The 13,376-nt window shown below is 35.2% G+C and overlaps 1 protein-coding gene across 1 annotated transcript; it reads left to right on the top strand.

The window, feature by feature from the left end:
• The first annotated feature begins 2,335 nt into the window (after positions 1-2,335).
• LOC132313806 (probable LRR receptor-like serine/threonine-protein kinase At3g47570) lies at positions 2,336-3,951 on the top strand. The gene is made up of 5 exons (XM_059812749.1): positions 2,336-2,716; positions 2,788-2,852; positions 3,017-3,150; positions 3,253-3,389; positions 3,676-3,951. Exons 1-5 carry the CDS (start codon positions 2,336-2,338, stop codon positions 3,949-3,951), a joined length of 993 nt encoding a protein of 330 aa, XP_059668732.1.
• Positions 3,952-13,376: the final 9,425 nt, after the last annotated feature.

Genomic DNA, 13,376 nt, shown 5'->3' with positions numbered 1-13,376 from the left:
TATAGTATTTTATTTAAAAAATCCAATATTATGTAAATACTCTATATTCTTAGTATCATCTATATATATATATATATATATATATATTTACTTTGAAACATACTCGACAAATTTAATTACATAACATAGTTCTGTTTTGAAATAAATCCCAACGCAAAAATAAAAAAATATTGCTACTATGTACTTCGTAAGAAATGAATTTAAAAAAAAAAAAAAAAAAATTGCCATAATCATGCAAGATTAATGGCGACAGCCAGTTAGTATATATATATATATATAGAACTTATAATGCTATTAGTAGTATATATGTTATAATATTTTGATGATAGATGATAATGGAATTGATGGAAGATATGCAATTTATTTATAGCAGGTGGGAACTCAAATTTTATGCCCAATACATTTTTCAATGGTCAAGTAACTCTTTCCACATAGTGTGTTGACTCTCTTTCATAAAGTCTTGCAAAACCAAACAATTTGATTAATTTCATTCAATCAGAGTCCCAAAACCCTAAGTATTCCAAGCCAAATTGGCAAGTGATTATTCTTTTTCACTAAGATAAACACTTCAAGTTCCACAGGTACAATACTACAACAATTTATTGTTCTTTAGAGTAGTGCTAGCTAGCCACAATTGCAACTACCATAATTCTTCTCCTCAAACTTTGTATTTATTTATTTATTTATTGTTCTGCAGGGACTGAAGTAGCACTTAAATGGGACTTTCAGCTAGTATGAGCTTAAGCATATCAAGGTCATTTTACAATGTTTTCATATATGTTATAGTTGCATGTTTCTACTTGTGCTTGATGAATGCAAGCTTTCCTACCACTGCAGCCACTTCCAGACTGGGAGGGAATGAGACCAATCAACTTGCCCTTTTGGCATTCAAGGCCAAAATAACCAATAATCCTTTCAATGTTATGAGTTCATGGAATGATTCCATTCCCTTCTGTCGGTGGTATGGTGTTTGGTGTGGTCGCGGGCACAAAAGGGTTACCAAATTGGACCTAACTTTCTAGAAATTATTTGGGTCCATATCACATTGGGAATCTAAGTTTTCTAAGAGCAGTAAATCTCCAAAACAATAGTTTAGAAAATGAAATCCCTCCAGAAGTTGGCCGTCTACGGAAATTGTAATATTTAACCCTAAATAATAACTCAGTAAGTGGTAGCATTCCTGTCAATTTATCTGGTTGCACTAACCTCGTTGGATTTAATTTCTCTTATAACAAACTGGTAGGGGCAATTCCTAATGAACTTGGCTCCTTGTCAAAGCTCAAGTTCGTGTATTTTAGGCGTAACAATGTAATCGGAAATATTTCTCATTCTTTTATGAACTTATCGTCTCTTGAGGTACTTGATGCATTCGAAAATAATATTAGTGGGAGTATTCCTAAAGCTCTTTGGCTAACTAACAAAACTAGTGTATATTTCACTGGCTGCCAATATGTTGTCTGGTACGTACCATTCCTCCCTCAATTTTCAATCTTTTATCACTCATAATTTTTGATGTGATTCATAACCGAATCACAGGTACACTTCCCTCGAACATTGGCATCACTCTTCCAAGTCTTCGACACCTCGGTCTTTTGGCGATAACCAATTTACTGGATCCATTCCTATTTCAATCTCCAATGCAACTAACCTTGAACGGTTAGGAATCGGTAAAAACAATCTTAATGGAAGAGTGCCGACCATGGAAAGGCTTCATAAGCTTAAGGTTGTAAACGTCCATCGTAATCATCTTGGAAGTGGAGGAGTAGGTGACTTGAGCTTTATCTCCTCTTTGACCAATGCTACCAATTTAAGGAAGTTGATATTAGACGTAAATAATTTTGGAGGAATGCTTCCCCAATCTGTTGGCAACTTGTCAACTAAGCTTGAAATCTTCACTCTATCTGATAATCATATATTTGGAAGCATCCCGATTGCAATTGGGAATCTCATCAACTTGAATTGGCTAAATATGTGGGACAACCAATTCACCGGTAACATTCCGACTCAGATTGGAAAGCTTCAGAAACTCAATAAATTGATTTTGGGTGCAAACAATTTGTCTGGAGTCATTCCATCCTCTCTAGGAAATTTGAGTGTGTTAATTGAGTTATATGTGAATGGAAATAATCTTCAAGGAAGTGTCCCTTGGAAAATGCCAAAATTTGTTGTTACTGAATCTTTCTAAAAACAAACTCAATGGTACCATACCCTTACATGTTTTCAATATCTTGTCCTTGTGACGCTTTCTTGATCTTTCTCAAAACCATTTCACTGGTTCCCTTCCTGTAGAAGTCGGAAACTTGAAAAATCTTGGTGGTTGTATGTTCATGAGAACATGCTAGCAGGTGAAATTCCAAGAACAATTGGTAGTTGTGAAAGTTTAGAATATTTAAATATAGATAGTAACTTCTTCCAAGGAAGCATCCCCACATCTTTGAGCAATCTCAAAGCTATTCAAGAATTGGATCTTTCTCGCAACAATTTTACAGGCAAAATTCCAGAATATTTCAAGAGCTTTCAATTGTTGCAGTATTTGAATCTTTCTTATAACGATTTTGATGGCATGGTACCAATAAAGGGTGTGTTTAGGAATGCAAGTGCAATTTCAATCATGGGCAATAGTAAGCTTTGTGGGGGTATACCTGAATTACAGCTGCCTAGATGCAACCTCATGGATCCTAAGAAGAGGGGTTCAACTACTCTTTCCTTCAAGATGGTAATCGCCATAGGTTCGGGACTTTTAGTGGTGACTTTGGTGTTCTCTGCTCTATATGTTTGTTGGTGTAGAAAGAGACGCGAAAAACCTTCTACAGAAGATTCAGGAGGCTTGTTTTTAAGAGTGTCCTACCAAAGTCTGTATAGAACTACCTATGGGTTTAGTGAATCTAATTTGATAGGGGTTGGTATATGAGGGAGTAATAGATGGCAAGAAAATTGCTGTGGAGGTACTTAACCTTTTGCACCGAGGAGCTTCTAGGAGTTTCATCACTGAATGAGAGGCCTTGAGAAACATCAGGCATCGAAATCTTGTGAAGATACTCAGTGCATGTTCGAGTGTCGATTTCCAAAATAATGATTTCAAGGCTCTTGTTTATGAGTTCATGGTCAATGGGAGTCTAGATGACAGGTTGCATCCAATTGGAGGACAAGGTGAGGTGCCAAAAGATTTAAGTCTTGTTTAGAGATTACATATTGCCATTGATGTTGCTTGTGCATTGGATTATCTTCACCATCATTGTCAAACTCTCATAGTTCACTGCGATTTGAAGCCAAGCAATGTTCTCCTGGATGACGACATGACTGCACATGTTGGTGACTATGGGATATCAAGATTCCTTCTTGATGCAAACCAAAATATTAGTGAAAATCAAACCAGTTCTCTTCAGAGGGTCTGTTGGTTATATACCTCCAGGTATTTATACTTCTTATTCTGTTTTTCTTTTCATTACTCTAATTGATTTATATTTACAATGACTAGGAATTTGTTTGATAGATGAATTGTTTGCTCAGGGTTGCATATTAGCAAATTGTATTCTTGTCAAAATTTTGCACCACTTAAACTTGGGCTTCGAAATCTTAGCTCAACACAGTTATCACGTTTAATCTTTTTAGAATTTTCTTTTTATATTTACTTTTATGCTAATGATAAATTGTGTTATATATTCTTTTATCAAGAGATATATAATTGAACCAACTCCTTTACATTTGTTTTTACATGGGGTTGTGTGGAATGTAGAGTATGGTATTGGAAGTGGGGTGTCAACTTCTGGTGATGTATACAGCTATGGAATACTCTTATTGCAAATGTTTCTAGGAAAAAGGCCAACCGATGAAATGTTCAATGATGGTATGAATCTTCATAACTATGCTAAGATGGTTTTGCCACAGAGCATAGTCAATATTGCATATTCAATACTTTTTCAACAAGAAGAAGAGGGGGAGAATTTTTAGAAGATTCAAGAGTGTTTGGCTTCGATATTTAGAATTGGTATTGCCTATTTAACAGAATCACCAATTGAAAGATTGGATATATATGACGTTGTAACAAAGTTGCAAGTCATGTATAATCTTTTCGAAACACGTCATGTAAGAAGAATTGCAAATTCAGTTCAATTATAAGAAGGTATAACCCCCTTCACTTATACAATGTTTGAATTTCCGGGGAAAAAAAATTGTTTCTTTAATTAATTAATTTCAAAATAAATTATATTGCAAAAGCAATTATATGAAAATCATATTCGTGTTGTCATTCAGCCTTAGATTCATATGGTTTATTTGTATCAAGCTCAATTTTTTTAACATAAAGTTGAAGTTTTCGAAAGCATTAAATGTTTTCTTTCATTGCACGTGTGTGGGACCAAATACAGTTCTAAGACGACACCCCGTTAATTCACTTTTCAAATAAATAGTTTTTTGTAATATTTTGGGTCATTTTCCTTTGGTTCATATACTCGAATTATTCTTCTGTATTGTAACATTTTTGTTGTCCAGTTGGTTCCAAGCTTTCCCTTCCTTATACCTATTACGAGTTATTACCATAATTTCATTACGGATGGATTGTGAAATAGCTTGAATTCCAAATTTTGTACTACTAGAATAGTAGCAGCTACATAACATGTTAGATGTCAGCTAAAAATTGTGTAACAAAATTAGTTAACAAACATATTTCTGCTCTGGAATAAATCACAGCATAATAAAAATATTGATACTATATGTGACAGGTGTTGCTTTGTTTGACTCTGTTAAACCTCCATGAATACAGATTTAAGAATAAGTATGCTTGATAACAAATAAGTTTTAAGGGTCAAGTGCAAGATAAGCAAATTAGCATGAACAAATTTGAATGAGTTCATCATTTAAAGACCGTTTTGCAAATTATCTAACATTATATGCTTATTTAAAGATCATTTTGACCTTACTCTCTTATTAATTCATCATTTTTCGATTCTACCCACCACAGCTTTTTCAGAACCTTTATTTCTATTGGTGTGAAGAAAGTTGTAACTCACAGTATCAGTAAAATTACTTTAAATATTTGGATGTAAAATATGATTTTGAAAGTACATCAAAATCTAAAATGTCTTGACTAAAAAAATTGATAATATAAGATTAATTTAAAACATTATTCCAACAACTGACCCCTTGAGTTAGTGCCATATGAACTGAACCATGATACATACCTTTAGACTTTTTGGCAAAATCATGGTTGGCGTGGTTAAAATGCATGTACTCTAGAACACCACAATTTAAAGCACCTTTAATTGCACTCCATGTTGTTAGAAAATCCTTGGGGCAAATCACTAATAAGTGACCAGACTTTTTTTTTTGTATTTTTTTTATTTCGATGCACCACCCAATCAGTATATAAAATATATATATATATCTATATATATATATCTATATGTCAAGTCTAGAGTATTGGAAATCCTACGGGCAAATCACTAAGTCATCAGACTTTTTGATTCAAATGCACCACCCCAATTAGTGTGTATGTATATGTCAAGTGTGCGTATAAATTAAAAATGCTTTTGGCAAATCACCAAGTGATCAGAATTCTTTATTTAAATGCGCCACCCAATTAATATATATATATATATATATATATATATATATATATATATATATATGTCAAGTCTGCGTTTTGGAAAACCTTTGGGTAAATTACTAATGTTTCGTTCGATAGGAAATAAATATTTTAGATGGAAAGGAGAAAAGAAGAGATGGATAAGATATTCTTATGGAAGAGATTAGTTTCTTCTTCTTTTTATCCGGTTTAATGAAAGAGAAGAGAATAAGTTCACAATTTATTATATTTGTAAGGAGAGAAAGAAATAAAGAGTTTTAAATTGTTTTACCATATTGTAACTTATAGAGATTAGAGGATAGTATTATAATTTAATACTATGTTTGGTTGGAGGGAAGGATTGAGAAGTGATGGATATGTAACAACTTGAACCCGAGGGTCCGAATTATTAATGATTCCTTACCTGAACCAAAGGTTAATTAAGACCAAAATGGTCATTATGTACCTTACAGTGAGTTGGAAGTTATAATGAAGTCATGCTAGTCATTTATAACCATATTCGATCATTAAACAATGGTAACTCCGACTTCGGGTTCATGCTGGAACCCTAGGCTCACGAGGGATAAAATAGTCATTTCAAGTTAAAATTTGTAGTATCTCTGATTTTTCTTATTTTCTATTTTCTAGGATTTTTCAATTTTTCTTGATTATTTTCGTTTCGCCTCGTTTTATGTGTCAGGAATCGTGTAGTGTGCCGGGTGTGTTGTGAGAGTTGGGTGGGGCATTTCTTTGAGTTTAAGACTCTTAGAAATTCATTGTTGTTATTTTGGTATTTTTTAGTTTTTCAGGCTAAGTGGTCCTGGCCGGGACCCGTGTAATGTTTATGATTTTCCTTGTTTTCAATTTTCTGGATTATTTTTCGCCTTTTCTCGTTTTACGTGCCGAATACTGTGGGGTGTGCCAGATTTGTCCGAGAGTTGGTTGGGGCATTTCCTTGGGTTCAGAACTCTTGGAAACGCACTGGTTTCCAGTTTGGCATTTTTCTATTTTTTGGACCGGAAGGTCCCGAGTGAGACCCGCTACCGGATTTGTTGTGTATTGGAGTTGCATCACGGGTCCAATGCATTTCATGCATTGTTATTTTTGCACAATTTCATGGTGGTGTATTAATTTGTGTGGTTGTATAATGTTTATTGTGTATATATATAATAATAATGATAAAAGAAATATTTTTATATTGCATAGGACCTATCACTATGAAAGTCATTACAAAAGACTTTCATTTCATCCCAGACTTCAATTTTCTCTTAAATTTTCTCTTATCTCTCAGTGACGTTCTCTCTCTCTCTCTCTCTATGCCTAGGTCATTCTTTTTTTCTTTTCTTTTCTTTTTTTTTTTTTTTTTTTTTTTGTTTTTCACCATTTCAAGGCTTAATTAAGCCTTGCCCTTTAAGAATTTGATGGTACTCCCTTAGGCAAAGTCAGAGAGCTCGTCGAGGCCGTCATTCTGATTAGAGCCAATCACCATTTGGCCACCCTTAAGGATTTCAAAATTAGGGCATGGATTTTGCGGATTTTGGGGCTTTTCTTCAATTAAGAGGTAGGGGTTTCTAATTCACATTTTTCTTAGATTTTTGTGAATTATTCTTCATGAATTGTTGTATCGCATGCTTAATTAGTGTGGATTCTTTGCAAAAATGATTTATTTGTTGTATGTGTGATATGTGATTATATATTAGTTGCCATTTTATGGGAAAACATGCCTTAAATGATTATATTTCATGCCTTATGTATTTGAGTTGCCAAAGATATAGTAAGAAACATGATATGTGTATTATATAATTTTTCTCCCAATTGTGTTTATGATTAAGAATTCAAATGTATAAAGAATTATGATGTTTAAGGGGCATAGTGCATTTATGCATTTTCATTGGGCATGGAATGGGGGAAAAGTTGTTTTTAAAAGGCAATGGAATTGTTTTGGAAAAACATTTTTGGAAAGTGTTTGTGAAAACCAAATACCTAAGAAGCACCTAGTAGTCCGTGGTATAAGTGTGATCTAGAGGGAAATAGAGAGAGACTCTAGTGTGGTTGAGCTATCTAGGCCCAGACAATGCCATGGAGGTGCCATGTGGTCGGGGAAAGCTAGCCAACCCTTCCCTCGTGATGCCATAGAGGTGTTATAGGTCGGGTTGTATTAACGGTTTGGAATGGTGAAAAGGAATTGTTTTGAAAAATGGGGAGCAACATTGGCATGACATTGCACTTCATTTGCATATTTGGTGTATTTGTGTTACAATGACAAATATTTATAAGCTTGTAGTTGTGGTTGTTGATGTGCATTCCCTACGACATGATCCCGTCTACTTTTTGCCTATTTTTTGCGTGAATTCACGGGGTCATAAGAAGTGTATCTTAGACACCTCCTACTGAGTTTATGTTCACCCCATTATTTTAACATTTTTCAGGTTTGGGGAAAGAAGGGGAGGGCGGCTACCCATTGCAAATTAAGACTGGACTAGAACTTTTATTTTGTTGTCTTTTGTATAGAAACATGATCATGTACCTTTTATAAAAAATAAAAAAATAAAAAATTAAGTGTAACTTGTATAATGTTGTAAATATATTTCATGGACTGTAACTTAATGTAATTAAAGTGTTTCCTTGTTTGGAGGAGATAGAAAAACGGGACATTTTGTATATATGTGTTGATTTTGGGGATGTTGTATATTATTGCATTATGCGTTGGGACATGATAGATTAGTTTCGAGGCTAAGTAAGACTATTGCATTTTATATGTATTTCAGTAGGTCATAGTAGGACTTTTTATATAAAGGTCGTGCGGAAATTTTTATTTCCATTTTTTTTTTATTTTTTGGTTGTTACAAATTTGGTATCAGAACTTTAGGTTCGAAAACCTAAGGACGACGGGTAGTGGCTTTCCTAGAGGGATAAATGGTTGACTTGCATTGATTACGTGGTTGTATTTATGTACTTACCGTTTTATGAATCATGCTTACCTGCTACTTGTTTATATGTTTATAGTTTTGGAGGCATGCCTATTTGCTAAGTGCTTACATGTTTAAATACTGAAATTTGTGTTACATGGTCATGCATGTGAAGTAGTTATATGATCCAACCATGAAAATGAAATGTGAAAGTATTTGGAAGGATTTTATACGTGATAAGATGGCAAGCTGTGAGCACGGGTTGTGCAAGTATGTATTATATGGAATGATGATGAGGATGAATAGCATATTTAATTTGACATAATAATTTAATGGATTCATTGTTTAAACTAATGTGGTAGGTCATGATCGTGTCAAGGTTTATGTTCTTGTCAATATGTATATATCTATATACTTATGTGCGTAAATAAGGTCAAGCATGTGACGACACTGGATTTTTCAACCCAGCGTGTCGTATGATGACCCGAACCGGATCCAAGATTTGGAAGCAAAAGAAGAAAAAATGGCCTCAAGATATGTACGTCATCCCTAAGGCACCTAGATGACTCTCCATGAAGTCACGAAACTCAAATGACCTAGACAATGAAGCAAGAATGCCAAACTCGAAATGAAATGAACCAAGGGTAAAATGGTCATTTCACACTGAAATGGGGGCCACTACGCACACCATTGAAAAGACAACGAAAAATGAACAAGGTTAGACTCAAGAATCGCCAAATTCTGAGTTCGAATGGACAAGATATGTAATTAAAACAAAATGGCTTTCTCCGTTTAAGGATTACCACGACCCTATCTCACTAGAACTGGAATAACTCCCATTATAGGTGGAGTTTTGATGAGTGGTTAATACCATTGGAAAGCTAACTTCATGCTCTTGAAGTTAGGCTTAAGAATGATCTAATTTGGATTTGAAATGAAAGAGTTATGACCTTCTGAAGTCAATGCAACAAAGCTAACCAAGGAAAAACTGAAATGGGATGTTCCAGGGAGGATCGGTGACCGAAATGCAATGGTTAGCCGGCTGAAACTCAACCGTTGGTCAACCGGCCAAAACAAGGTTTTTCCCTACTGGAATGGAGTCTCGAGAATCGTCGGTCGACCGATGGTGCTCCATCAGCCGGCCGACACATCTGCTGTACCTATGAAAAGCTTCTGCAATGTGTGGAACTGGTACTTGGGCCAATTCTAGGTTTCTACATGCATTCTACATGATCTGAACATGTTTGAAAACACTTTCTAACCCCGTTCAAGCACCTATGACATGCCATGACAAGGGGGAACTTTAAATGACACTCTAAGGAGGAATTTCCATGAAAATTCATAAAATCCCCCAAAAATAAGTCAAAAGTCGAAACTCAAGGGTTTTGAGCAATGTGGACATGCACGCAAACGTAGAAAGACATTTAAGACGCGTTCCAATGGTCTGTGGCTTCAAAATGTCAAGAAGGCAAAATATGACTTCTCAACGGCCAAAAATGCCTAAAAACGCTATAAATGAAACTACAATGCAAAACCTAGAGTGAAATGGTGTTTGGACCTTGGCCACACCTCGTACATGATCATAGAAACCCTGTGAAAAAGACAGAATGAAATTCCCTTGCCCGATGCAAAAGTTATGAAACAATGACTATTGATTTTCAATATTTTCATAATTAGCCTTGAAAACAAAAGTGCATAGAATACATGTTACATGTCATTGGCCTCCAGCCTCATTTGATACATGTTGAATACAATGAAAAGAGTGTGCTTATGCACACTTTACATATATGGTATCAAAGAATATAAGTTTTATACATAAGGTTATGACAATGGCATTTTCATGCTAACATTTGGACGAAATAGAAACTGAAAAGCTAGAAGCCATCCCACTGAACAGCAAGCATCACAAGCCAAGTCTTCGTACCTGATCAAATTCCCTAGTAACTTCAGGGTGAGTAAACAAGTTTACTCATAGAGAATGAGCATGCATCGACTCGATTTCTTTAGAGATTTTTAGGACTAACATGATATAGTTCAAAAGGGATCATGCCACCTAACGTCTATGTCAAAGATTAGACTCAGAGATCATCCTAAGCTACCATGGAGTAATAGCAACAAGAATCATGATATATATACATATATGAAACAAGTCAAGATTGGGATAATTCAAAAACACGATAGGAAGGATACTAGAACATAAATTAACATGAATTGCATTATCAATACAATTAAGCAAGGTTTGGAATAATTCTATACAACACGAAAAAAAGATACTAGAACATATATTAACATGAATTGCATTATCAATACAATTAACATGATTGGAGCATTCCAATTAACACGATAGGGTTAATACACGAAGTCAAGAATATGGCATAATATCTATGCTATTAGACAAAGTTGGAACCATTCATATAACACGAAAAGAGTTACACATGACATCAAGGATAATGCATAATATCTACGCAATTAAACAAGAATGGGATATTCCATAAAACACAAAAGGAAGATACATGGAGTCAGGAGCAAGGCATAATATCTATGCAATCAAACAAGAATGGAACATTCCATGAAACACGAAAAGAGTTATACATGAATCAAGAACAAGGCATAATATCTATGCATGTAAACAAGATTGGAGAATTTCACATACATGAGAAGTTTAAATCTTTAAGGAATAGCAACTTGAAATTTAAAGAGTGAAATCAACCAATGTGGAAACTCGGATATCGCCCGAATTCTCTACGAGTAAACTTTATTACTCGTAGAGAATGAGCATGCATCGACTTGATTTAATATTTTATTCAAGATAAATATTAAATAAAATCTTCATTACTTGTCCAAATAATCTAAATTTAATATATGTCAATCGACATATCAAGGGATAATATTCTATCATGCCACATGATTAAACAAAGTTATGGATAACCGGAAAAATTTAATCCTTCACAAGAAAAATAAATAATAAAATCTCTAGATTTTACATCCAAGCATGTAATCAAGTTGTATAAGCATCACAAGCATGTAATATAGCAAGAAAGTAAATTATAACACCACCTACCTCAATTTGAGTTGAAAATCACAAATCCCCACCAGAAGAAAAGTGTTCTGAATCCGCCGAAACCGAATGGTTTTTTCAGGGACAACACGATCTACATGAACCTGAAGGAAGCCCTATGAAAATCACAACTTGACCTCAAACCCACACTCAAGAAATGGTTGGAAATGAATTCTAATAAGGGGAATGGTAGAACACGTCGAGGGGAACAAAAAATGTGAAGGCCGAGGACTTTTCACTTAGGAAAAGTAGAACAAAGGAGGAGAGAGAAGGTGGCAGCTCCATGGACATCCGTGGCTGCTTCAGGTCGTGCAAGGGGAATGGGGAAGATGAAAAATGAAAAATCTCATCTCCCTTTTATAATAATCTCAAAAAGTGAGCAAATGGGCTCAAACGGCAATACTTTGTGAAATAAAAATATTTAAAATGATAAAATATGAACAACGGAAGAAACGGCGTCGAAAACTGAGTCCCGAGCAGAAAGTTATGCCCGGAACAAGTTCGGCGGCAAACGGGTCCAGAAACTCTAAAATTGGAGAAAAATAATCAGAAGGAAATTCTATGAATTTATGAGTCAACGAAAAGTGAAAATGAATCCCGTACAAGGATCCAGGCTCCAGATGAGATATTTTGCAATAACTTTCGTTAATTGCATAATAGCACCTACAAAAAGGGTTAATTGCGAAATTGCCCCAGAATGAAATATCTTCAAACGATATTTACGAAAAACACCCCAAGAAAAGAAATTAATTCCAAAATATTGTGCATCCGTACCCCTATAGATACCAGGAGCAACCAGAATACATTCTTACAAAAGTGAGATACGTATTTCGAGGAAACCACTGAAGATGAAGACACGTGAAGTCAAAAACCAACTTCAAGCATGAAAAGTGAGGTTGTGCCAAAAACTGACAAACAGGGAAAAGACATAATAGAGAAAAAGACGAAATAGGGAAAAGGACAAAAGTGAATAGTGTCCCGAAAAGTGAAAATGTGGAAATGACTCGGTCTTTAAAGGAAGTTGTCAATCCACACAAAAGAGTCTCAGAAGCCAATTCTGAGCACTTGAGATGAGACTAAACGACGAGAAATAGATCTCAGAAAAGAGAATTAAACGGAAAAAATTTATCCGTAAAATTTCAGGAAAAAAGAAAGGGAGGAAAATGACCGGGTCATTATAACCTACCCTCCTTATAGAAATTTGGAACATACCGGAAGGAGAACAGAACAAGGATCGAACAAAAGGTCGAACCAAAGACAGCTCATAAAGCACTGAAAGGCAACTCCTGAAGTTCAAGATCAACTAAAGGAATGCGAAACCATAAACTAAGACAACACCTCATAAGAATCGGCATGTTGACTCAACATCAACCACCTAGAGAATCCCATAACAACGAAACGTTAGAATATGATAGAAGAAGAGAGTCACCAGGCAGTACGAACAGTAACCAAAACCCGCCCACATTTACTCGTCAGCAAGGTAGCATGACAATATAAGGCACTAGTCTATAACATGCCCCAGACTAGGACAACTATGAGAAACCTATTAATACGGATGACATCAATGTCAAAAATGATCATTACCAAAAGTACCACGGGAACCAGGCATCTGTGAGATTTGGGGTAGTTAATCCCAAAACTCTGACAATAATGTCATCGGTACCGCTACGCTTAAGGCCCTAGATCTAGAAGCCACGAAGGAAAAGGAATGAAACGGTACCTCCCTGGCCCACGTCTTACTCCACCAGACAATGACTACAATTCCACGCTCACATGAGCCTTACTCGCATCAACCGACAGAACAGACAAGAAGATTCCCTACATGGGTCCTTGTAGAATGAATTCC

Source organism: Cornus florida, unplaced genomic scaffold, assembly GCF_030987335.1.
Source record: "Cornus florida cultivar Cherokee Brave unplaced genomic scaffold, ASM3098733v1 CherokeeBrave_3.0.0_Hap2_Chr06, whole genome shotgun sequence".
Taxonomy (NCBI): Eukaryota; Viridiplantae; Streptophyta; class Magnoliopsida; order Cornales; family Cornaceae; genus Cornus; species Cornus florida.
The sequence above is the reverse complement of the archived record's forward strand: the minus strand, read 5'-3'. Positions and strand labels throughout refer to the sequence as shown.